The sequence below is a fragment of the Pipistrellus kuhlii genome, unplaced genomic scaffold (assembly GCF_014108245.1).
Source record: "Pipistrellus kuhlii isolate mPipKuh1 unplaced genomic scaffold, mPipKuh1.p scaffold_m20_p_4, whole genome shotgun sequence".
Classification (NCBI taxonomy): domain Eukaryota; kingdom Metazoa; phylum Chordata; class Mammalia; order Chiroptera; family Vespertilionidae; genus Pipistrellus; species Pipistrellus kuhlii.
This window is the reverse complement of record NW_023425540.1, coordinates 55,780,098-55,805,018: the sequence shown is the minus strand read 5'-3', so window position 1 is coordinate 55,805,018 and position 24,921 is coordinate 55,780,098. Positions and strand designations below refer to the sequence as shown.

Genomic DNA, 24,921 nt, shown 5'->3' with positions numbered 1-24,921 from the left:
AGATTATCAGAGGATGTCTAAGCAAAACAGCAGTAAAATTTGCTGGGCTGCAGCAGCGATGACGGAGGAGTCCTCCCGCCATTTGACGATCGTGGCGCTCCCTGCGCGCTTGTAAAATTAGGAAGTGCGTTAGGAAGCCCCTGTGTGAATAGCTTTTCTGATTGCTGGATGGATAAGCACGTTACAGGCGTCGCTTTGGGTTTTGAAGCTGAGGCCGCTTAATCTCCTAAACTTTAGTGCATTGTGAGAACCAAGAGAAGAACACGCTGTGTGAGATGGCTTTGATGAATTGGGGTGAATTTATATCCTTAAAGACTGTTCAAAGGCTTACTTGGCCTTGGGAATTAGAGCTGACCCGAAATCACCTATCAACTTAACACACATTTACTTGGCGATTTAGTTAAAAACTACTTGTATAATCAACGGGAACTCTAATCGGAGCAATATGTTGACTCCGCCTGCCTTAATTATAGACAGCAGCTTCGGTTATAAAAATCATTTTCACAACTTCAGCGAATGCTAGATTCTATATAGATCTGTTTCTTCTAATAATATATTTTCCTCATTTCTCGCAAGGCAGTTTGGATGGGGAACAAAACTGGAAAAGACAAAAAAAAAATTTTTTTTTTCATGGAAAAGCTGTAGGGCAAATGGAAATACAGCGTTCGAGGTTAATGAAAAAATGTTTTGGGTAACAAGGCTGATGAAAAGGGAAGGAGCCCGGTGGCATAACATTGGCTGAGAAACCAGACCTCGCCAGAGGCAGGCTGGCTGGTTTGGGAAACCTCGGTGATAAAATGTCGCGGTGGAAACCTCTGCAGTGCGTGTTAATACAGAAGTTTGGAGACAGAGAGCCTGAATTATGAGCAGCGAATAACATCATAAATGTAGCAATTCTCATATGCCAAACCCTTGTGAAAAGCAGTTGGAATGGAGAAATGCTAGAGCTTTTAAAAGCTCCCTTTCACTTACTCTCTTTTTTTAACTTCATGCAGAACTAATTTTATACACTGTTCATTTGATTTGAAAATGCCAGCGTCTGGGGTATCATTAAAGAGCGTTATTGAGGGAGCCACTCTTGGCAGAGCATTTTGCTTAAAATGCTTATTAGTTCCTCTGTCCCTGCAGGGTTGTAGACAGGATGGAGAGAGTGCACCTCCGTCTGCTAACGCCATCCCTCCGCCTCTGTCTGCAGCAGGTAGCTGCCCTTACGCTGGACGGCCACTTCTCCCGGCCCCTTAAGGCGCCAGGAGGGCAGGGGAGGCCACGTTACTTAAGGAAGAGACATAAATAGGTTTTGAAAGGTCCGCCCCGATGTCCTATGACCAAAGCCTCTCGGAATTTCTTTGATTTCTAGTTGACATAAATTAGAATTACACAGGCGTGAAGAGTCCACCCCGAAAAGATCAGAGAGGCTGCCGGGGGAGGAGAGGGCTTCTCTGTGATCCTATTGATTTTCCCAGCTGCCTCCAGGCCAGGGGCCGCTGCCGAGGCGACTTGTTATTGATCCACACCATGGAAATAATGGAATTAATTCATTTCTCATCAAACCGCCATGGCCAAGACCTTTCTCTTCACCTGGCCTCATTCCCGAAGTACTTAGCCGGGAGCGAAATACGTGATTTCTTGAAAATAAATTCTTTCTTGAGATCACATGGAATCTTTGCTTTCACACAAGTTCCCCATTTAAATGGTAGAGATATTTCGCCTCATTAAGTCCATGAGAAGCCAGTATAGAAATGCAAGAAACAGAAACCTGTCAGCCCTTTAGAGCCAGGATCTGCCTTACAGCCTTTGACGACTGCCCCGGTCCACGTCGTGTGTGCCCAAGTTACTGTCAGAATATTCAGGGGGAAACTGACCACTGCATTTCTCAGGAAGTAATCACGGTGAGAGAAAGCCTCAGCCAGCTAAACATTTCTGTGGAGAAAACGGAGTTTTTATCAGCTTGGTTAGGAATCGTAAGCAGGAAAGCCCTATGGGGAAAATAATATAGGACTCCGTAACTAATACACAGAACTAACTGGGAAAATCAGTTTCAGGGAAAATAATTTGCGGGGCACTGTGTCCGGGACTGTTTTGGTAGCAATTCAGCCATGAAACCAAGTGTGTACCTGCAGGGGCTCACCCCTCCCCTGCAACGCGCACACAGCTGTTTCTAGATTGCCCGTAGCCAAGTTTTAAGACTGAAAATGTATGCCTTATCAAAGAAAATAAAGTGTAAAACACACACACACACACACACACACACACACAAAATACCAAAACATTCTCTCCTAACAAGGCAGAGTGGTCTGACTGCACAGACCCCGCAGCCCCGGCCGGGAGACATCCTGCTATGTGAGCTGGCCCCAGTGCCATGTGCTCCACGGAAAGGGGAGAGGAGAGATGGTGAGAGCGTGTGGCTGGCTCTCAGATCTGAACCTAAGTCTTTCACTTGAAGTGTCAGCATCTTGTTTCTTTTGCTGATAAAACAGTTTCTCCTGGTGCTTTTTCACACAGGAGCACTTTAAAACACATTTTTACAACCCTCTCCTGATTATTCCTGGTAATTGAAACGGGGGAAAGCACATCAGCTGAGATACAGAGGTTACCACTCACAACCCCATTTTAGCCCAGTGTTCCCATCTCTTCCACCTCAACTGTGGTGAAGTGGCAGCCGAAAGGCCTTTCCTGCCTTTAGATATTAAACCAAGACGATGCTGACCTGGAGCTTTTTTGACAAGTTTATTTGGTGAACATTAGTGTTTTCAAATTCTACTTCCATTGCTTTACTGGACTTTGAACAACTTCCTCATTAAAAGCCTCAGTTTCACCATCTGAAAAATGGGATAATATTATGTATCCTATGGGTTTAAATGAGACATTGCAACAAAGCACTTAACCCAAAGATATGCACACTGAAAATACTCAATAAATGTAACTGCTTATTAACTTATTATTCTCATTATTATTATTCATGTAGTATACATATCTGCTCCAGAATAACATATCAGATATTTAACCATGATATGAACCACCTAGCTCATAATACTTTAGCCACGAATGTACATCTTCTATGCTAAGATCTTACCAACCAACAAACAAACAAAACCAGGCCCCTGAGACTCAGACAACAATTCCAAAATAACCCATAGAATCTGTTTTTTTAAAAATAGTTAAGACCAATCAATTTACAATCAAACTTATAGAGGAAGAAGAAACCCAGAGACCAGCGGATCTCAGTTCTCTCCTGTGAACAGGAAGAGGAAAGATTCGCCAAGTATGACAGCCAGTCGGTGTCTAGGCTGGGGCTTGTTTGGTTTGTTTCTTCAGGAAAATCAACATCCCCTGAGAAGCTTCTAAGGGTGGGTGCTGCAAATAGCTGCTTCTGCTTTGCTCACTTCTGTTATAGGATGGATGTAGAGTGAAATTGTGTGTGTGTGTGTGTGTGTGTGTGTGTGTGTGTGTGAAAGGAGGAAGGGAAGGGCCTTCTGTTCCCCAAATGCTGTAGGGTGGATAGACTGGTTGGCGTTTGCCTGAAGGCACCCTGGAGCATCATTGCTTCGCAGTAAATAATCTCCTTGGAACCTTGACTCGACTTAAGTAATTATACAAAAGAATGAGGTTGCAGGATCATATTATTTTTCTAATTTAGAAATAGGAAAGGTAACAGCAATATCTTAACAGAGCTCAGATCGAATCCCAGAACTCGTAAGCACCTGACTCTGCAAAGCGAGAACAAGGATGGCCGCGGGGGCTCCGGAGGCTGGGGGCCGCTGCCCGCCGGGGAGGAACGGCCGGCCAGCCTGCTCTCGAGGCCCGCCGTGCAGCAGCTGGTTTCCGGGGCTGGCCATGCCGTGCCTCATGCAAATTTTGTTTGGCAAGTAGTTTTTCAAAGAGAAAATCTAAACTTCCCCCCTGCCAATTTTGATTAAATATTTTATTCATTTATTCAAGACATAGCTATTGAGCTGCTTACTATGTTCCAGTCACTCTGAACAGGTGACAGGGTCAGGAAAAATCAGTGAACAAAATCGAGTTCCTACCCCATGGAGCCTGCAGCCTCCTGGGGGAGACAAGCAAACGGGCAGCCACAGTGCTGTCTGACTGCAAATTAACTTTCAAAACCAGCACCCAGACTTGCCTTGCTTCCGCAGGAAGAACCCCTTACATAGCACACCTGCCTCAGCGGTCCTCTGGAGCCCTGCTTCCCGGCCATCCCGGGAAGCTCCCGAACGAGACTGCTGTGGACAGTGGTCCTTTCTTTTTCACCACCTAATTCCATCCTCACCTCGCCCCCGTTTCTGTTCCCGTTCAAGGTCACCAGTGACTTCCATGCCACCAAATCTAGTGGCCACTTCTCTGTCCACAACTTGCTCCATCTCTTAGCAGCTGCCCACATGGTAACTGATCCCCCTTTGTGACAATGCTTTCCTCTCACAATCCCTATCACCATGCTCCTGGCCTTTCTCTCTCCAGATCCCGTACCTCCATGGCCTTATCTGGAAGTAAAAATAGCACCTAGCTCAAAGGCTATTAAGAGGATTAAGTGAGTTTATCTGTGCAAAGTTTCTTACATGAAGTAAGCGATTAACTAGTAGCTCTTATTTGTTGTGATGGTTAATTCTTACCTTTTTAAACCCCACCCACCACTCTCCTCCTCATTAGAACGTAAGGTCCCTGAGTGTCTCCTAATATTATGTATTGTCAGGCCCTGCCATAGTGGCTGGTATATTGTAGTTCCTAACAGATATGTATTGGATGATGGATGGATGGATGGATGGATGGATGGGCGGATGATGGGTGGGTGGATTGGATTGTATTTCCCACCTGCATTCTGTGTAACACTGAACTTCTGAGGAGGCTCCTCAGGCTGCCTGAGCTTTATAGCTCTCAACCAGACAGCCTTACTGCTATTGCTTTATTTATTTATTTACTTTATTTACATAGTTTATCTGCTTAGTTATTATGTGATTTATAGAAGTATTGTTCAGCTAAAAGCAAGTTTGATAACCTTTAGATTCCACTTCTTCTTAATAATTTGATTGGTTATTAAAAAAAAGTATCAAAGCAAATGGGAATAAATGAGTGAGTAAGAAAGATGACCCCTTGGGTATAAGACCAGTTTCCTGAAGCTGGGAATTCTGTAGCCAAATGCTCTCTGGGTTCAGGACAGTCAAAGAGTTCAGGCAGCTGATGTGCCATGGGACTCAGCATCCTTCAGAAGCCAACCCTGAAATGCTCTGATTTATGTAGTCTCTCTTCTGAAAACCAAAAATAGCACTTGTTGTATGTAGGGTTTTTAATATATATATATTTAAACTATATTTTATTGATTTTTTACAGAGAGAAAGGGAGAGGGATAGAGAGTCAGAAACATCAATGAGAAAGAAACATAGATCAGCTGCCTCCTGCACACTCACCACTGGGGATGTGTCTGCAACCAAAGTACATGCCCTTGACCAGAATCGAACCTGGGACCTTTCAGTCCGCAGGCCGATGCTCTATCCACTGAGCCAAACCAGCTAGGGCTAAAAATATACTTTTATTGATCAGAAAGAATGGAGAGAGAGAAAGAGATAGAAATATCAATGAAGAGAGAGAATCATTGATCAGTTGCCTCCTGCACACACACACACACACACACACATACACACACACAACCTCCCCTACTGGGGATCGAGCCCACAACCCAAGCATACACTCTGACCTGGAGTTGACCAATGACCTCCTGGTTCATAGGTTGATGCTCAACCTCTAGAGCCATGCCAGTTGGCTGTTGTAGGGGTTTCTTAATCTACAGATTTACAGATTACTTTTATGCAGAATAAATTTTTGCTGATAATAAATGTGTTTTAGAAAACAGGTCAAATTCATAAATTCTACCTGATGGAAACTGCAATTTTAGAAAGAAAATTTTCTCATCAGGTGTCCACTGCCATAAGCTTTGTATAAGAAAATTAAAACTGAAAACAAGAAAGCCATTAAGCACAAGAGAAAACACATTTTTTAGTTCTGAGAGTTTTCTCCCTCAGTTGTACTTCCCAGCTTAAGTTTGCCAGTTTAATTTAGAAACACCCAGATGTGTTCCATAAATACATCGCACTTACCACTCAGCGACTACATTAATTATCTTATTAGGGCACAGGTTTTCTCACAGACTTGGTCTTTTGCCGAACCCTTTGGAGCGCTGCACATGAGTGCCCGAGTGGTTTCCTGCATCCCCTGTCCCACACGTGTCTGCCATGGCTCTCATATGCACCACACATGCAAATCTGTTTTTAAAAACGTGCAGTCTTGCACGGTGGGTCAGCTCCATGGCTGTGGGCTGTGGCCTCAGAACGGCCTACGCAGGGCCGGTGCCTAGAACTCACACTTGGGCTTGAAACATCTTTTTTGGCGGAGGATCGCTGGGTAAAACAGGGAATGAAAATGTCACTAATTTTTCTCGCTGACAGGGCGGCTGTGGGGCTCCTGTCACACTAAATCTCTAATTAGAGGCTTCAGGTCGGCGAGCCCGGAGCCCCGATTCTCCCTTAACACTGCGGGCGTTTCTGTGATCCCCATCCTCCGGGCTCGCCGCCGCCTTCTCACCGCGCTAATTCAAGTGAAGAGAAGCAACGCGCGTCCTCGCAGGCAGCCCGCATTTCATGAAAAAAGAGACAGCATGAAGCCAGGCCTGTTGTGATATTGACAGAGCATAGCACTTCCAATCATTGCAGATTCTGAAATGGAATGACTGCATTTGACAAAATTGACTGAATTCATGAGCCTGCCGCCCTGCCAGGTACATTGCCTTCTCGGTATCTGTCTCTTTCTATGCTTTGGGCTTTTAGATGAGATTTTTTTTTTTTTTTTTTTTTTTTTTTTTTGCCACACAAGAGTCAGAGCTCTTACATCTATATTTTAAAATGCATTCTTAGAGGCCTCGGGCTGTCGGTGTGAGGTTTTTGTGTGAAGCAGGGTGCATTATGGGTAAGCCTGCAGTCAGCTGACTCTCATGGTTAGCAAGTGGCTTTTAGGCTTCAATAAGACAATCCAGTTTTCTTCTTAAATGTATAATAAATACTTAGTCTTCTCCCACCTCATGAGTGGCCCCTTGAAGAAGCACAGGGTCCATGTGAACACTGGTTTGGGGCACTTTTTCCCCTCCCTATGCTGTTGGGAAGGCCACGGGGCTGCCTCCCCTGGCCACACCTAACTAGAAATCTAAGACAGTGCTGAGAGAGGAGAAACCAGAAATATACTTTTGTCTCGGGCAGTGATGGATACTTGTGGGGAAAGAGAGGTGGGCTAATAAGCTGCAGGAGCAGCTTTCTTTCTCTAAAACCCTGATTCAGGGTTTAATACAGAGGGCAGCCCGGGAGGAGGTGCTTGCTCCTTACCTTTCAGTAATCTTAGATCAGATCTTGCCTTCAAACCTCCACGTGCAGAATCATCCGCACCCTGTAGGGACTCCTCACTGGGAAGCTCAAACCAGCAGATCTCAACCCGCTGCCCTGGGGCATCTCCCAGGAGCTGTAAAGACTACTGATGTCTGGGCCCCAACCCCCCCCCCCCCCGCCCCCCAAGATTCGGATACAGGTCATCTGGGACTGGCCTGGGCAGTGGGAGACTTATTAAAAGACCCCCCAGGAGTAGCTGGGCTGAGAACCACTGTGTTCCTGGTTGTGATCTTGGTTGCAGTCATAGTTTAAGTCATCCCACATCAGTCAACATGTGTCCGGCATGTGTTGTAGCTGAGTCACTGGTACGGCTCATGGAGAAGGCCTGGGTTTGACTGAGGAAGGAAGAGCGAAGGAAGGGACCTTGAAGTTGCCTGCAGAGTAGAGGAAGGGAGCAGCCAGGCTGCTCTCACCCCAGAGTCATTTCCACGGCCCACACCAGGCTGGGCAGGCCTGCAGCCTGTCTGTGTAGCGCCAGCTTCATCCGCCTCGCTCCTCACGAGAAAGAGAGAGGCAAGCTGGGAGCCTGTGAGCAGGGTGCTGATTCCTGGCGTGCCGAGTCCCCCTGCTCTGACTGCAGAGAAACATCACCAGGATGTGGCATGTCGCCTGAAAGGGGGCGCGAGCCGTCCTGCGACAAAGGGAGGGAAATGGAATCATAAAAGCCTCCCGGCGCCTGCAGTGTGCACGCTGTCGGCTGAGCAGGGAGGGTCCTGGGAAAACCCATGTACTGTCTGCTCTTTTATTTTTTTTTTCATAGTGTCCTATTTAAAATATTTTAAACTGCGCTTAGATGACTCATCTCATTTACGTACAAATTTGAGCTATTACTAACAGTTGCATTCCCCCTATTTCGCTCATGTCCATGTGTGCCCAGCTTGGGGCCAGTGGAGTCCCATTTGAATGTGCGTTGTCCAGGATGAGTTCCAGGGGCACCTGACGGATGCCAGGGTCCATAATGGCCAGAGAGCCAGGACGCGGAGAGAGGGGGACTGCCAGGGAAACAACACTCTGCCTCTGGGCCTGCAGCAGTGAGTGACGTTGCCCAGGGCGTCTGTGGCGATGACAGACCTGCGTGAGTGAGGGCAAGGGCCCTGATTCGGAAGGCAGGCGCTGAGTGTGCTGTTGGCAACATCTTCACAGACATACTGTGGGCTCCTTATTTTCCCGTTGCAGACAGGGGGCTCCGTTTTCTTAGCTACCCGCCCCCCCTCAGAGAAGTGCCATTTGAAACAAGAGCATATCTCACCTCAGTCATACATCCAAGTTGCTATGTGCACTGGAGAAACTGACCACAAAGCTCACAAAGCAAGGGGGAGGTCCAATTTTTATTCTAGCCGACGAGTGGGTTTCCCTCTTCCCTGAAAAACACGTGCACATGGTTCCTCCTTTGTGCTGCACAAGTCACTTAAACGTCACTTCCTCTGCAAAGCCCTTTCCAGCTCCCTGCGGAGGTCAGGTGCTGCTCGGCTCTCCCGCCCACAGCAGCCTGCGCTCCTCCCAGAGGCCCTTTTCGGGGTTTGCTGTTGCTTTGTTGCTGCTGGCTTCCTGCTGGCTTCCTTGGTCTCCCCCATCTCAGAGCGTGGGCCCTGTCCTCCCTGCTGGCCTTCTCCCTGTGGGAGACCAGACTGTTTCCCTGGGCGGGAGGCAGGAAGGGAAGGTGCAGTTGAAGGCAGGGGACAGTTGGCTGCCCAGAGGCCCTTGTTCGTCTAGAACACATGTGTCAAACACAAGGCCCGCGGGCCAAATCCGTCCCGCCAGGCCTAGAATATGCCAGGCAGTATAAGATTGAAGACAAAGGGATGGCTACAATACTCCTCGTTGTCAAGGCAGTTATAGTCTAGGAGTAACGCAATACATTTTATTGTTGTTGGTATTGGTATTTTAAATAGCGTTCAGTTTTTGCAGGGAACTTTTCTCCATCTAAAAAAATAGTGATTTTAAGTGCTTTGCAGGCATACCTTGGAAATATTGTGGGTTCTATGCCAGACCACTGTAATAAAGGGAGTAGTACAATAAAGCAAGTCATAATCTTTTTGCTGGTGGAGGGTCTTGCCTTCAATTTGTTTAAAAAAAAAAAAAAAGCAAACATTTTGAACATTTTGAAGCACAATAAAGCAAAGCACAGTAAAACGAGGTATGCCTGAATTATATCCCTAAGTGTGATTTTAATATACTCACATGGGTCAAATAGTTGTCCCCTTACAATAAGCATGTCCTATTTCACAACATGAATCAAAGAGGAAACAAGAGTCACTTAATATAAATGGACTAGGGGCCCAGTGCATGAATTGATGCACCTTGAAAGAAACTGTGGGCCGCATGGCTGTAGCGGATACAGGGGCAGGTCTTGGCCCATCTTCTGTGCCCCCACAAGACCTCTCCCATCACAGCCCCTGGTCCCCTCTCTGCCAACAGCCCCGCTCCAACGCACTGACGTTGCCGATGCTGGCCTCTCTCACATCTACTGATGGCACAAAGCGATTGGAGCCAGCGCCAGCAGAGGGTGCAAGTGTGGCCAATGCCATCAACTGGTGCGAGCAGTGGCTGCTGCCCTGATCACCCATCAGGAGCAGGGGAAGGTGGATCGGGGCTGGCACCAGGCTCTGGCAGTGGGTGCAAGTGGGGCCAGTGCCAGCAGCAGGTGCAAGCACCAAGCAGGAAGGTGGTGCATGGGAGCAAAGAATTTCAGTAATCACCAGAGACTTGCCCGGATGATAGCAACCGGTGTCCTGCCTTGGTCTGGCACCCCCGCTCACCTGCTTCACCATCCCGCCACAGCCAACACCCATCATGTTTCGCTCTCTGCCACCTCCTGCCAACACCCGCCATGTTCCATGCATGCACCCCCTGGTGGTGATGCACATCATAGTGACCGGTTGTTTGGTTGTTCTGTTCTGCCGTTTGGTCTATTTGCATAATAGGGTTTTATATATATAGATTCTTCAGCAAATTTTTGTCAGAAATTCTATTTTTTTGAGCAACACGTATCATTGGGGAGATAATTCAGGCCAAGGCTAACGCTTATCTGGAGCTTTGTGGGGAAAGTATTCCTAAGGACGGGAGGAAACAGTATGATGATCTGGATAAATTGGTTAAACTGAGTCCTGGAGACTCTGACAGTGCTTCCCTCAGCCTCCCATAGCAGCAGCAATAGAATGAAACCATGGCGTGATTTTACCTTAATTAGCACAGCAATTTGCCTCATATTTTCCAAAAGTACTGATAGATGTTAACTCAAAAAAGATTAAAATACCAGACAAATTGCCAGTATCTTAAAAAGAGTTATAATAATTTTGAACATGTAGATGATGGTTATGCAGTCTTTTGAGAGACCTGTAAAATCCAATATTTCTTATATTTAAAGAAAAAACCCTGTGGTACATGTTTCCCCACACACACACACACACACTTAAATCACAGTAATTTATTCAAATGACACTGCTACATACTTTTTAGGAAGATACACTGCATTTTTCAAATTGCATGTGTAATATAGGTGGTACCATTGATAGTTTTCAGCAAGAGGAAAGAAAGACATTGAATCCTGAAAACCAGGGAACATGGGGAAAATGTTTTTAAATTTATTTTTATGGCCTTTTTCTATATTACATATATTTTATGAGTTGGAACAGAGAACAGTTCTTTTCATCCTAACTAATGGAGCTGTACGTGACAACAATGCCTGCAGACTTTGTATGTGGGCGTAATGATTTAAAACAATGTGGACCCTCCTGGTGTCTTACACTGAACTCCTTCTCAGAGGCACGGAAACGCTGAGAGAGTCAGTACAAAGAGGTGAGCATAATTTGTACTTCTGAGCAGATAAAAGTAACTTTAGTGTAAAGCTTGCCACACTGTAACGCCAGGAGACACCGTAAGTAAAAGATGGAACTTTCCCTAGTGGGGCCCCATGTATTTCCCTGAATAACTTCTACTCGATAAAGCTCTCAAATGGAATATTTGCGTTTCCCCCACTGCTTTGTTTTCCAGAATTTACAGAGTGCAGTTAGCAAAAAGATTGCTTAGAAGACTCACTTATCCACAGAGGAGCTGCAGTACCGTTTTTTCATGCAGCTGTACAAAGCCAAAGCTCTGTCTGTTCTTGCCCATAACCTATGAAAGCCAGAGAATTAACAGTCTCAACTCTAAGTGTATCTTCCTTTGTACAAGAGAAATAGGTAAATTGAATCTTGCTAAACAAAAGGATGTATAAAATACATTGGGAGAGCTGACAAAATAGGTTAACCCTACCATGAAAGTCTTTACTAAAGTGAACAATGGTTCTCTAATTTATATACTTCATAAATCCATATTTTCATGTATCAAGTTTGCTCTAGGTGAATTGTATCTCCTTGCAAAGCTGTTATCACATGGAGATGTTTTCTATTTTTAAAAATTGGACCTTCAAAACAAATTGCCTGTCAGCCTGGGTGTAAAACTTGTTACAGGCCCTCTGTAGTGCAGAAAGGATGTGCCATAGAAGACAGCCCCGTTTTCATGGTGGGTTTAATCGTGTCCCCGTCTCCATCCTTTTTTGTTATCTCTTTTCAGTTAGTCGTTCCTTGAATGCTAAGTGGCTTGGCGCATGTTTATTTCCTTTGCAATGTGATACAGATTTTCTGAGTATCCTCTCTGATAAGTGACGTCAGCTCTCCCTACCTAGATCTGCACCCTTCTGGTTTATTTATGGCAGGAGGGGGCAAGGTGACCTAACCGTAGCCTGGGAACATCAGGTAAAGAAAAGGGAGGATTTCCAGAATGTGTGTTATTGAGGAAAATTCTGTAGTCTCCTCCAAAGAGTCTTAATGTAAAATAGACCCTTCTCATATATGAATTGTATTTTATTTAAATAATCTTTATTGATTTCAGAGAGGAAGGGAGAGGGAGAGGGAGATAGAAACATAAATGATGAGAGATAATCATTGGTTGGCTCTCTCCACTGGGGATCAAGCCAGCAACCCAGGCATGTGGCCTTGACCAGAATTGAACCTGGGACCCTTCAGTCCACAGGCTGACGCTCTACCCACTGAGCCAAACTAGCTAATCTATGAAGTATATTTTATTTTATTTTTTTAAAATATATTTTATTGATTTTTTACAGAGAGAGAAAGAGAGAGGGATAGAGAGTTAGAAACATCGATGAGAGAGAGTTATCGATCAGCTGCCTCTTGCACACCCCCTACTGGGGATGTGCCCGCAACCACGGTACATGCCCTTGCCCGGAATCGAACCCGGGACCTTTCAGTCCGCAGGCCGACGCTCTATCCACTGAGCCAAACCGGTCCCGGCTATGAAGTATATTTTAAAGGTTACTTCTTGACCTGTGATTATTTTATTTTGAACATTATCACTAATGTTATAAAAATTTATTTCTGAAATATCTCAAAAGTGGAGCAATATTGAGTATTACTGTAGAGAATTGGTTGTCCTAACATGTTGACAGTTAACTCATGCACTCCATAATCATGCCTGCTGCAATAATAAGAGCTACCATTTGGGATCCTTTTTTTTTTTTTTTTTTTTTTTTTTAGAAATGTTTACTTTTTGATTTGAGAGAGAGAGAGAAAGAGAAATACTGATAGGATGTTCTACCCATTCACGCACGCCTTGGTTGAGTCTTATATATGCCTTGACCAGGGATCGAGCCCACAACCTTGGCATTTTGGAATATTGGGACAATATGCTAACTAAGTGAGCTACCTGGCCAGGGTCTTGCAGACTTTTTTTAAGTCAGGCACAGGGTTAGGCATATTATTACAGCTAATCCTTTATAACAATCCTATGATATAAGTACTTTTATTCTGTTTTTACAGTTGAAAAAATAAAATCTTAAAGTGAAACCGGGATTCAAACCTGTTTCTAGTTGACTCTGAAGTCCATGGTGTGAACGCAGTTGCCATGTTTCTGCTTTACATGTGCACAGCTGAGAGCCTCGGTCAAAGGCAGAGGCGTTAGTTCAGGCAGAAGAGATGGGCGAGTAAGGGGATGATGGCCATGCAGTGTGAAAGGGCTCAGATCCAGGACAAAGCTCACAGGGGGCCAGCTATGGGTGCACCGACAGGGGTGCCTAACTCAACCTCGTGGGCAGATAGGCCTGCTGCAGAAAGGCTTCCTGAAGGAGGGAATTCTTGAGCTGAATATAAGTTCCTGCGGAAATTACTGGTCTTTGTGGTTATGATTACTTTAGTATCTAGCTTGGCCTTGCTGTTGGATTTCTAATTTTTATTTCGAGTTTGTACTGTTATACTAGATGCCTGATGCATGAAATTCATGCAAGGGACTTGGCCCTCGCAGCCGCAGCAGCTTGCCTCAGCTCTCACAGCCCCAGCTTCATCTGGAAGGTTGTCCTGAAGGATGTCTGAGAAGGTCGTTGGGCTGTCTGGTCTAATTAGCATATTACAGACTATTTTTTTAGACTAGAGGCCCCATGCACCTTCTCGAAATCTGGGACCTCCTCAGGGGTTGTCCGACTGCTGGTTTAGTCCCAATTCCATAGTGGGGATCAGGCCTAAACAGGCAGTCAGACATCCCTTTCACAACCCGGGATGCTGGCTCCTAACTCCTCGCCTGCCTGATCACTCCTCACCACTTTGCCTGCCTGACTGATTGCCCCTAACTACTCATCTGCCTGCCTGATCACCCCTAACTACTCGCCTGCCTGCCTGCCTGCCTGCCTGATTGCCCTTCACTGCTTGCCTGCCTGCCTGATCTCCCCTAACCGCCTCTGCCTCGGCCCCCGCCACAGCGGCTTCATCCAGAAGGACGTCAAGAATGAAGACCAGAAGGTTGTTGGCTGTCTGATCTAATTAGCATATTATACTTTTCATTATTATAAAAGTATATTTTTTATAATATACTTTTTTATATACTATACTAATTTCATTCATTAGTAAGTAGGCCTGGCTCATAGGTTCAAAAAATGATATGGCTCTTATGGATGTTACATTGGAGCAGGAGAAGTAGACATTAAGCACGGCATTTATAAACTAACTTTATAATATAGGTGCTATACAGGAGAGGTTGGCAATATTGAAAGAGTGAGCAGCCTGGAAGTCTTACTTCATTTGGGGAGAGGACAGTGACCAGAGTTACCTGGGGAAATGAATTACAGCTAAGTACTCAAGAATGAGTAGGGTGAAAGGTGATGGAGAATATAGTCAGTAATATTGTGATAAACTTTGCATTGTAACAGATGGTGAATAGACTTGTGATTACATAATAAAGTATATAAATCTTGAGTCGCTGTGCTACCCACCTGAGACTCCAAAATAGTTTAACAAATTTAAAACAATGAAGAGTAGGAAGTATGCATGAGAAGGTGGTTTTAAGGGGGAAGTGTATTAAACAGTATTCAGGTAAAGAAAACAGCCGAAACCGGTTTGGCTCAGTGGATAGAGCATCGGTCTGCGGACTGAAAGGTCCCAGGTTCAATTCCGGTCAAGGGCATGTACCTTGGTTGCGGGCACATCCCCAGTAGGGGGTGTGCAAGAGGCAGCTGATCTATGATTCTCTCTCATCGATGTTTCTAAGTTGCTATCTCTCTCCCTTCCTCTCTGTACAAAATCAATAAAATATATTTAAAAAGAAAAAAAGAAAAAAAAGAAAACAACATGTGCAAAGTCCCTGAGACCAGACAGAACTTGGAAGCTTGATAACATGAAATTCAGTCAGGTGAGTGGCTAGTATAAAAAACAGGCTAGAGAGGTAGGGCGAGATGACACAATGGCCTTCTAAATGTACTGTTATAAGCTGCCTCAACACAGGCAAGTCTTAGAACATAAATTTAAATTAAATATATATATATATATATATATATATATATATATATATATATAACTTAAAAATCCTCTTAAGATCATCAGCTGATATTCTTAACTCTATATCTGTTCTTCCTTTTCATTCACAATTATTTTCTTCTTATTTTTTAAAACAAAATGTTATGCACCATATCTATATCACAAAAAGAATTAACTGCATGTCTTGTTTGAATTTAGAATAAAAGTTGATTTCTATACAAGCAAATTTTGAATAGAGAAATATTCTGACAAAAATTAACTATCAAATCAAATTTATTAAAAAAAAAAAAAAGATATCACAGTTTTCCAAATACCGTATTACTTCAGAATAGTGCAGACGACGGAATGTCGTGGTCATTATACTTGTAAGCAGGATGCAAAGGCAAACAGCAAGGATTTCATGTTATCCTAGGGCTTTTCTGGTGGTTCTGATCTTTCCCCGTGGTGGACAGATGAGGAAAGGGAGGAGAGAAATGTGTACAAGAAGTCCTGTCCTTTAGACCAGCTTACTTAGTCTAAATGAACTATTGATGTATTTGGAAATGCCCAAGTGTTTGATAAAGATTTTAAATAAAGCCCCCTAAAAGTTGTGGTTCTCAGGTTAATCATTTATTTATCTAAAGGATGAAGGAAGCTGTCTACTTCTGTGATATGAACTGCAATCAGCTTAAAAATAATTGACAAATTAATCCCTTCACAGCACAGCAATTGTACAGGTGTTAGTTTTAATTAGGCCCTGTCTGATTGCCTTGTCTAATCAAGAATCAAGGTGGTATCTTTGATGGTTAAGGTCTAGTGGGGCCATCTCTGACCTGCCAGCCATGTATGTTTTAATTATTGATTCCTCCCACTTCAGCCCTTTCTCCACGGAGGGACTTGAAGTCTGGAATACCTTAACATTTAAAGGGGAGAAAAATAAACATTTCCCCCCCAGCGTTTCTATCTACAATCTTGTCCTAAAAAGCCCAGCAGGTTGATGACAAAGTCAAATGCACATTTGAACGCTCACTTGCTGCAGCCTCGCCTTCTAAGCGCTGCTGGTAGATTTTCAATGGACACACATTTAGGATCTCCGCAAGTCCCAGTGATTGATGCTTCTAGAAAACACATTTGATGTCTACATATCCTATGTCTTCTTAAAAGTCTGTAAGGGCGAGTGTGGTATTTAGCAAACCAGGGCGGTCAGACAGAAAGGGCCGCGGGTCCTCTCGCTGAGCCCTTGCCCACACAGTGCGGGGAAGGACTGCGGGGCGGGCAGGGCGGCTGGTGGTTGCAGCAGTGCAGGCACATGACAGCCACTCTTGTCTGCTTGCAGGTGAATGAAGTGACGGTGGAGCAGCTGGTGCAGCAGTACCCCCACATCACCTTCAGCACCGTCCTCCAGGACTGCAAGAGGACCCTGGAGAGAGCCTATCAGATGGGCTGGACCCCCAACATGTCGGCGGCCTCCTCCTAACAACCCTGCCCGCGCTCAGGTCCACGCGGCCGCCCGGCGGGGCGGGAAGGGGTGCAGACGTGGGCTGCGTGGTCTCTCGGAAAGGTTTTAACTGTCACGTGTCCGTGTGTGTACCCGAATGTGTATATCTGTGTCTTGTTCGCATACTGCCTAGCATAAGCGCAATTGCTGTTTCGTCCCAGGTGAGCTGGTTGTTTTTCTTAAAACTTGAAGATTTTGAACGCTACAAACCTTTTAATTTTTAAGTTCAAAGGTTCATTTCTCTCTCTCTCTCTTTTTTTTTTTTTTTAAGTGTTTTTACTGTGGGATAAAAATAAATATATTATTTTGAGCTTCTAATTCCTACCACTTGGTGATGCCCTAAAGTGAAGGCAACTGCGTTCTTTCCCAGTGAGATAGACTAGCGCACTTCTGCTATGACAACCAGAACATACGTGATGTTGCAGTAGTCAGAAGCCTGGGAACTAGCTTCTCTCACTCCCACATGCATATACACACACATGCACACACACCAGGACGGTTTCTTTCTGCATCATTTCGGACATAGGGGCCTCCCTCCAGGCCGCTGGGAGAGCATGCTGCCCGCTGAGGCTCTGCTAACTCCATGTCCCCAGGAGGGGCCAGCCTGCTGTGTGGTAGGTGACTGGGGGACTAGAGAGGATAAAGCCTTCTGTGAAATTTATCTGGAGGTACCAGTCCCCTGGCCAGCTCACAAAAGTTAATTATTCATCATTCTACAAATGCGTTCTGTTGAGTATACTAAATATTTCGGTTGAGTTTTACATTAACATTGTGTTAGTTTTTATTTCATGGATAGTAACTTGTCTTGGATGTATTTTAATGGTATTTGGAGCTAATCTTCACATTATTCACATTAAAGTCACCAATGTAATTAATAGTGTGAAGTTATTTTTAAAAAAAAATCTACAGATCATTTAATTATTTTTGTTAATTTGGGTAATTATGAAATTATATTTCTGAGATTTGGGGGTAGTCACATTAATAGAATATTAATGAGTGATATAAATAGACAATCTTTCTTTTTTTTGCTTTGGGCTTTCGAGCAGGTTTTTTTGGTTATATGCATGTTATTTTTAAATAGTTCTTACGCTACTGCAAAGATCTATTGCTGGTTAATGTATGAGTTAAGAAAAATTATAAAATTTTTTCTTTAAAATTCTGTTTACACTCGTCAGAAATAAGCATTTCTTTGTTTAAAAGTTGACACCTGTCAGTTAAGAAAAGATCTATGTAAATGAATGTTTTGATTTCACACATATTTACAGTTAATCCATGTAGAGACTCAGGCTCAAATAACCTTTCCTCTGTCTAGATTTATAATCAAGACAGCAGGGAGCCTTTTTATGCTAAAGAGTGATTATCTTTCCCAGTAGAGCTAGATACAAAACCCTGGCTTGTGAGTTTGCTATTTATTCTTCCCCAGTGTGGACTAGCTGGGTTTTTTTTGGTCTTTAACAGGTATACGAAAGTTTGAGTTTAACTTTCTATAAGCCCAATATTGCTAAAACGAGACTATCTGTAAGAAACAAAAAAATAGCTTTACATTCAAATGCCATTCACTTATTTATAATGACTCCAAAAATATTTAAAACAACTGCTTTTTTTGATTATGTCAACATGTTTCTGATATGGTTTTTTTTATTTTTTTTTTTTATTCTTTGCTTTTAATCCAAATCAGCTAGGAAAATATAGTCAGTACCCACCAAGGGTATTTTTTTCTGTCACTAAATGGATTATTAATTTAATTTTAAGGGAATAAAGTTTGTAAGGGAAAAAAAACAATTTACTATTAATTTCTTACACATCAAACTGTGTTTTCATTTCTCCTCCACTGAAAAATATCTTAAATCATTATATTTTAACTGGTTTTTAATCCAAAACTAATTTATAAGACCTTATGAATAGTAATTGTAGCTTGAGTGAGTAAGCAAAAGTTTAATTTTTATATATGTCACACTATATTTTAAATAGTTGAAGAAAAGACTAAAGAAGGGAGAGCCATCGATGATACAGATGGCGCCATTTCAATTCAAAATTGTTATAATTTTGGAGTGTTACAATTTGGTTGTCGAATGGTTTAAGAAGCGTATAATTGATTTTTTTTTTTTTTTATGTTGCAGTGTTTGATCTAGCGTGCAGCACTATAACATGCTTCAGCGTGGGTTGGGTGGGGGGAGTGGGCCTTGCACTCTTATTCTTTAAAATGTTGACTAATCCAGAAAGCCTGATGCCACATAACCTGGAAAACTGCTTTGGTATATTTGTATAAATCTCTAGAAATGTCATAGCCAGCCTCAGAGCATTAATCTTAAAAAGAAAAAGAAAAAAGAAAGAAAAAAAAAACAACCAGAAAAAGCATTACCTTGAGTGATCCTGTGGTGGTTGTTGAATGTGTTCTTATTAGATGCTTTCAATTGAGGCTGAAAATGATTTTTCTGGGCAATATAGAGTTTTTGTTTTGTTTTGTTTGCTTAGAATGTTATAAATGTATGTGAACACGTTTAATGCAGGGCTTTTTATCCTCTCCAAATGTCAACAGTATTTTCAGAATAAAGGCTATGAAATATATTGCTGTAGTGGAAATTCTGGTCCTTTGTCTTTAATGTCTTTTTGAGTGGATAAAGGAAATTTACTCGGTTTGTAGTTTCTATATTTCTGTGAATCTTTTGACCTTGCAATGGGTTGCAATAAAAGAGAAACAAAACTACTGCGTCTTTTGTGTGTGTGTGTTTTTTTAGAGACAATCGGTGGTCTCCCTGATGCTGGTCGAGTGTGAGGCAGCCAGTGGCCCATGCCCTGAGTGTTTCACTGGGATTTGATGTAGGTTTGACTAACCGGGAATAATAAACAAGACCAGGTTTAGGAGGTTCTAGTTTGGCTAGTGATTACTCAGATAAGATTAAAACTCAAGGATTTAAACAAGGATTTACAATCCTATTCCCTAAAAACTTAGTCATTATTCACTTAGTTTATTCACTTAGTCATTAATGTACTCATTTACTTTTTTTTTTAAAGTAAATTAGTACACTTATTGAGTAAAAAACATATGCCAGACACTGGGTATTTAAAGATGTTATCCTCAGGTTGCTCATAGCCTAGCAAGAAGAAATTCTTGAAAACCAGCAATAGCAATGGAGTACAACAGGTATAATAATGGGCACCATTAAAAAGGGAGCACACACAACAGAGTTGCAGCTTTGAGAAGGAAGAGCTTCACAGAAGAGGAGCTTTTTTTGTTTGTTTTTAATATATATTTTATTGATTTCAGAGAGAAAGGGAGGAGGGAGAGAGAGACATCAATGATGAGAGAATCATTGATTGGCTGCCTCCTGCGTGCCACACACTGGGGATCAAGCCCACAACCCGAGCATATGTCTGAATGGAATTGAACCATGACCTCCTGGTTCATAGGTCGATGCTCAACCACTGAGCCATGGCAGCTGGGTGAGGAGGAGCCTTTTTTAAAAATTAATTTACTGGGATAAGATTGGTTAATAACATTATATAAGTTTCAGGTGTACAGTTCTATAATGCATCATCTGCATATTGCATACTCAAAATCTAGTCTCTTTCTATCATCTTCTTCATCCTCCCCCCGCGCCCCTTTTCCTCTGGTAACCACCATACTGTTGTGTGTCTATGAGTTTGTTTATTGTTTTCTTTGTTTATTGTTTTCTGTTTTATATACCACATATCATGGTTTTGTCCTTTTCTGTCTAACTTATTTCACTTTAGCATGATACTCTCAAGACATGTTGACATAGCCCTGACCAGTTTGGGTTTGGCTCAGTGGATAGAGCATTGGCCTGTGGACTGAAGGGTTCTGGGTTCGATTCTGGTCAAGGGCATGTGCCTTGGTTGCAGGCATGTCCTGAGTGGGAGGGGTGTAGGAGGCAGCTGACCAATGTTTCTCTCCATTGATGTTTCTGGCTCTCTATCCCTCTCCCTTCCTCTCTGTGAAAAATCAATAAAATATATTTTTAAAAAAGGAAAAGACATGTTGACATAAATGGCAATATTTTGACATTTTAAATGGCTGAGTAGTATTCCATTGCATATATGTACCACAAATTACCCAATCATCTGTTGAAGGACACTTCGGTTGTGTCCATGCAATGGCTATTGTGAATAACACTGCAATGAATATAGGGTACATATATCCTTGCAAATAAATATTTTTGAGGTTTTGGGGGCAGATGATCAGAGAGGGATTGCTGGGTCATACAGTAGCTATATTCTTAATTTATTGAGGAACCTCCATACTGTTTCCATAGTGTCTATACCAGTTTACATTCCCACCAGCAATGAATGAGGATTCCCCTTTTTCCACAGCCTCTCCAATACTTGTTGTATCTTGTCTTATTAATAATAGCCATTCTAACAGATGTAAAATGGTATCTCATTGTGGTTTTGATTTGCATTTCCTTATCACTAGTGAGGTTGAGCATTTCTTCATATGTCTGTTGGACATCTGTATGTCTTCTTGTGAGAAGTGTCTGTTCAGATCCTCAGCCCATTTTTTAATAAGATTGTTTATTTTTTGTTGTTGTTGCATTGTTTGAGTTCTTTATATACTTTGGATATTAACCTCTTATTAGAGGTATTATTTGCATATATCTTCTCCTATTTGGTTGCTAGCCTTTTGTTCTATTGATAGTTTCTTTTGCTGTAAAGAAGCTTTTTAGTTTGATACAGTCCCATTCATTTGTTCTTGCTTTTATTTCTTTTGCCTTTAGGATCAAGTTCACCAAAACACCTTTAAGCCCAAGGTTCATGTACTTCATAGCTATGTTTTCTTCTATGTATTTTATTGTTTCAGTTCTTATATAAAAGTCTTTAATCCATTTTGAGTTAATTTTTGTGTGCAATGTCAGATAGCAATCTAGTTTCATTCTTTTGCATGTGCTTGAAGAGGCTTTTATTGAAGAGGCTTTATTGAAGAGGCTTTCCTTTCTTAATTGTATGTTTTTGGCTTGTCAAAAATTAATTGCCCATATATGTGTGAGTTTATTCTGGGCTTTCAGTTCTGTTCCATTGGTCTGTGTCTCTCTTTTTTTCCCCTGCCTATACAATACTGTTTTGATTATATAGCTTTGTAGTATACTTTGAAGTCAGAGAATAGGATACGTCTGGCTTGTTTCTCTTTTTTCTCTCTCTCAGGATTGCTTTGGCTATTCAGGGCCTTTTATGGTTCCATACAAATTTGAGGATTTAAGTTCCATTTCTTTGAAAAATGTCATTGGGATCCTGGTGGAGATTATATTAAATCTGTATATTGCTTTAGGTAACATAGCCATTTTAACTATGTTAATTTTTCTAATACAAGAACATGGAATATCATTGTGTGTATGTGTGGGTGTCTTCAATTTCTTTCAACAATTATCTTGTATTTTTTAGTGTATAGGTTTTTCACTTACTTTGTTAAGTTTATTTCTAGGTATTTTATCTTTTTTGTGGCAATTGCAAATGGAATTGTTCTTTTTTTCTGATATTTCATTGGTAATATATAGGAATGCAACAGATTTTTGTACATTGATTTTGTATCCTGCAACTTTACTGTTTTGTTCTTTGTTTCTAATAGTCTTTTGATGGAGTCTTCAGGGTTTTCTTATATAAAATCATGTCATCTGTAAATAGTGACAGTTTCACTTTATTTCCAATTTGGGTGGGTAGGCAATAGGGTGGGACTGCAGGATCACAAGGAAGATTTCAACTGAATCTGTAAGTTCTATTTCATAAATTGAAGGGTGGCATCACCAGTATTTGTTTTATTAATGTGCTATATTGTGTATCAAATATTGTATTACATTTTAAAAGTGAAAAATGTTTTATTCTTTGAACTGATTACCAAGAATTGCTAAACCTAGATGCAAGGTTCCCAACCCATTGGTAGTGGAGGTGAGCTCCGTGTGAAGCAGAGTTTATGCAGTGCCACACCTACGCACATGGTAGAGGTCAGAGAACATACTAGTCTCTTCTTCCCCTCCCCTGTGCTGGGAACATCACGTTCATAACTTTCTGGTTTCTATCTGACCATCATTAGAATTCTAAACCCAACAGCTGTCCATGTGGTACTGAGACAGCTGTGAGCATTCTTGTGGTATAACTGTCATGTCATTAACACAGGAATCAAAGGACCACTGCACTGTTTTGTAAAGCGGCAGGGGTCCCTTTCATTTTCAATTATACATGTAAGTCCTGGTATCAAAAGTTTTGAGTAATACAAAACAATCCTCTGTTAACGTGATCATCTATTGTTAAAATGAACAGTAAATGAATAGTAAATTAGGGTCCAGCATGTATACTTCATTATTTGAATAAACCACAATTTATTTACTCATTCTACCTTTGGTGGGTAGTAAGTTCTTTCCTATCTATAGCATGCTTATTAAAGTCAATCTCAACTTTTTTGAGATATGTATCATAGTAGATACAAATGCAGCAATATAGCTTCCTCAGTTCTTGGAATGCAACCAAACCCAGAAAATAAACTTCAAAATCGCTAAGAAATAACCCTAATTTAGTTAGCATTTCCTGTGATACCGCTTGGCTAATAAAACTATGTATCCGTGCCATCAGCCCAAGAAAAGAGAAACATCCGAGAAGAAGCATTTGTTTCGGCTTTTTTATTCACCTTATAAACATGGGTGGTTGTTTCTTGTATTTTCCCCACAGTTTCGCAACACATGAGATATCTGGAGGTGAAAACCATGGCTAGACGTGGCTAGACCAGGCGGATGAGCACCCACTGAACCATCCATCTAGCCTGAAATATTCCAGTAGTGTGGCTGTGTGCCTACATGTATGTGCACACATTCAAGGGCCCATATGTACCATCTAACTTTAAATATGCCCATGGAAAGCAATCTATTCAGTTTTCTTTCTTACAGGCTCTCTCATTATTGCATCATCATTTAGATGACTGGATTTGCTCAACTGCATTCTATGCCATTGAAGGCTACTCTCCCCGTTTCTTCCTAGCTCTACTTCATTCTTATAGTTAACCAAAGAGTCTAAGAAAACTGGTGTAGTTTGGCTTTGCCTGGTTTTTACCTTTATATGGCCTTTGTATGTAATGTTTTGTGACTTTTTTTTTTTTTTTCGTAATAGTGTTTGTAGGATCCATCCATTTTGTTGTGTATAACTCTAGTTTACACAGTTTCGTTGCTACATAAATTTCTGTTGTGTGGACATATCACTATTTATCCACTCTGCTATTGAAAGCATTTGCTTTGTTTCCAATTTGGGTCAATTACAAATCCTGCTGCCAAAAATATTCTTGTACAGGTGTCATTGTACATGACAAACACACATGTCCAGGATACACACCTAGGAGAGGACGTGCTAGTGTTCACATATTTTCAATGTTATTAGGTGATGCCATCTTCCAGAAAGGTTGAACTGATTCACATTTCCACCAGCAGACTATGAAGGTCCTTACTGTTTGCTTTTGATTGCCATGTAGTGGCATTGTATCATATCATGGTTTTCGTCTGCATTCCCCCCCAAAATTAGAAAAGTGCCTTTTCATATGTTTATTGGCCACTTAGGAATTAATGGTTTTAAAGAGCTTTAAGCCAACAATTGTCCTCTCATATCAGAGAAAATAAAGAAAATAGACAGGAAAGTGTAGAGAGGATTGCCACAGTTGCCCTGTGGATTACAGCATTGGTGTGAAAGCTTAGCAGAGGACAAGGGATGTGAGGGGCCCTTTAAGTAAGAGGTTTATAGGTTTAAAAAAACCAAGCTTTCTTCCCCATTCCTGTGAGTTTATTACATTTTGATGTATGGAAGGAAGCCATTAGCTTGGATTTAAATGAGAAAGGATCTGATCAGTGCCTAGATGTGAGATTTTATGGTTATTGTGATGATGTAATTAAAGTAAATATCATGTAAACCAATAAAATAAAGGGAAAAGAGAGTTTCCACTCTTCTGCTATGAAAACAAAATTAATTGCTTTGGGAATCCAAATGAATAGTCACAAAAAAATCTTTCAAATAAGTTATAGGGCACACAAAACTTAGAATGTGGCAAAATGATAAAAACCAAGAAGGACTTTGCATTTAGATTGCTTCAGAGATGAATTTAATTTCTTACTCCTTTTTAAAGACACTGAAATGAGAAATCATAGATGTTATGTTATGCAGATGGTTATATGAATGCAAATCAAAGAAAAAAGGCTTTGGCTATACATCAAAATATTAGCAAATGAATATA

General features: G+C 41.9%; 1 protein-coding gene across 2 annotated transcripts in view; it reads left to right on the top strand.

Annotated features, from left to right (window-relative positions):
- FBXL17 (F-box and leucine rich repeat protein 17) overlaps positions 1 to 19,407 on the top strand; it is a 415,427-nt gene extending 396,020 nt beyond the window's left edge. For both annotated transcript variants that reach the window (XM_036410707.2, XM_036410706.2), the window contains one exon: positions 16,542 to 19,407. In XM_036410707.2, coding sequence (XP_036266600.1) covers positions 16,542 to 16,682 — 141 coding nt within the window. In that variant the 3' untranslated portion in view covers positions 16,683 to 19,407. The remainder of the gene's footprint in view (positions 1 to 16,541) is intronic.
- The last annotated feature ends 5,514 nt before the right edge of the window (positions 19,408 to 24,921 follow it).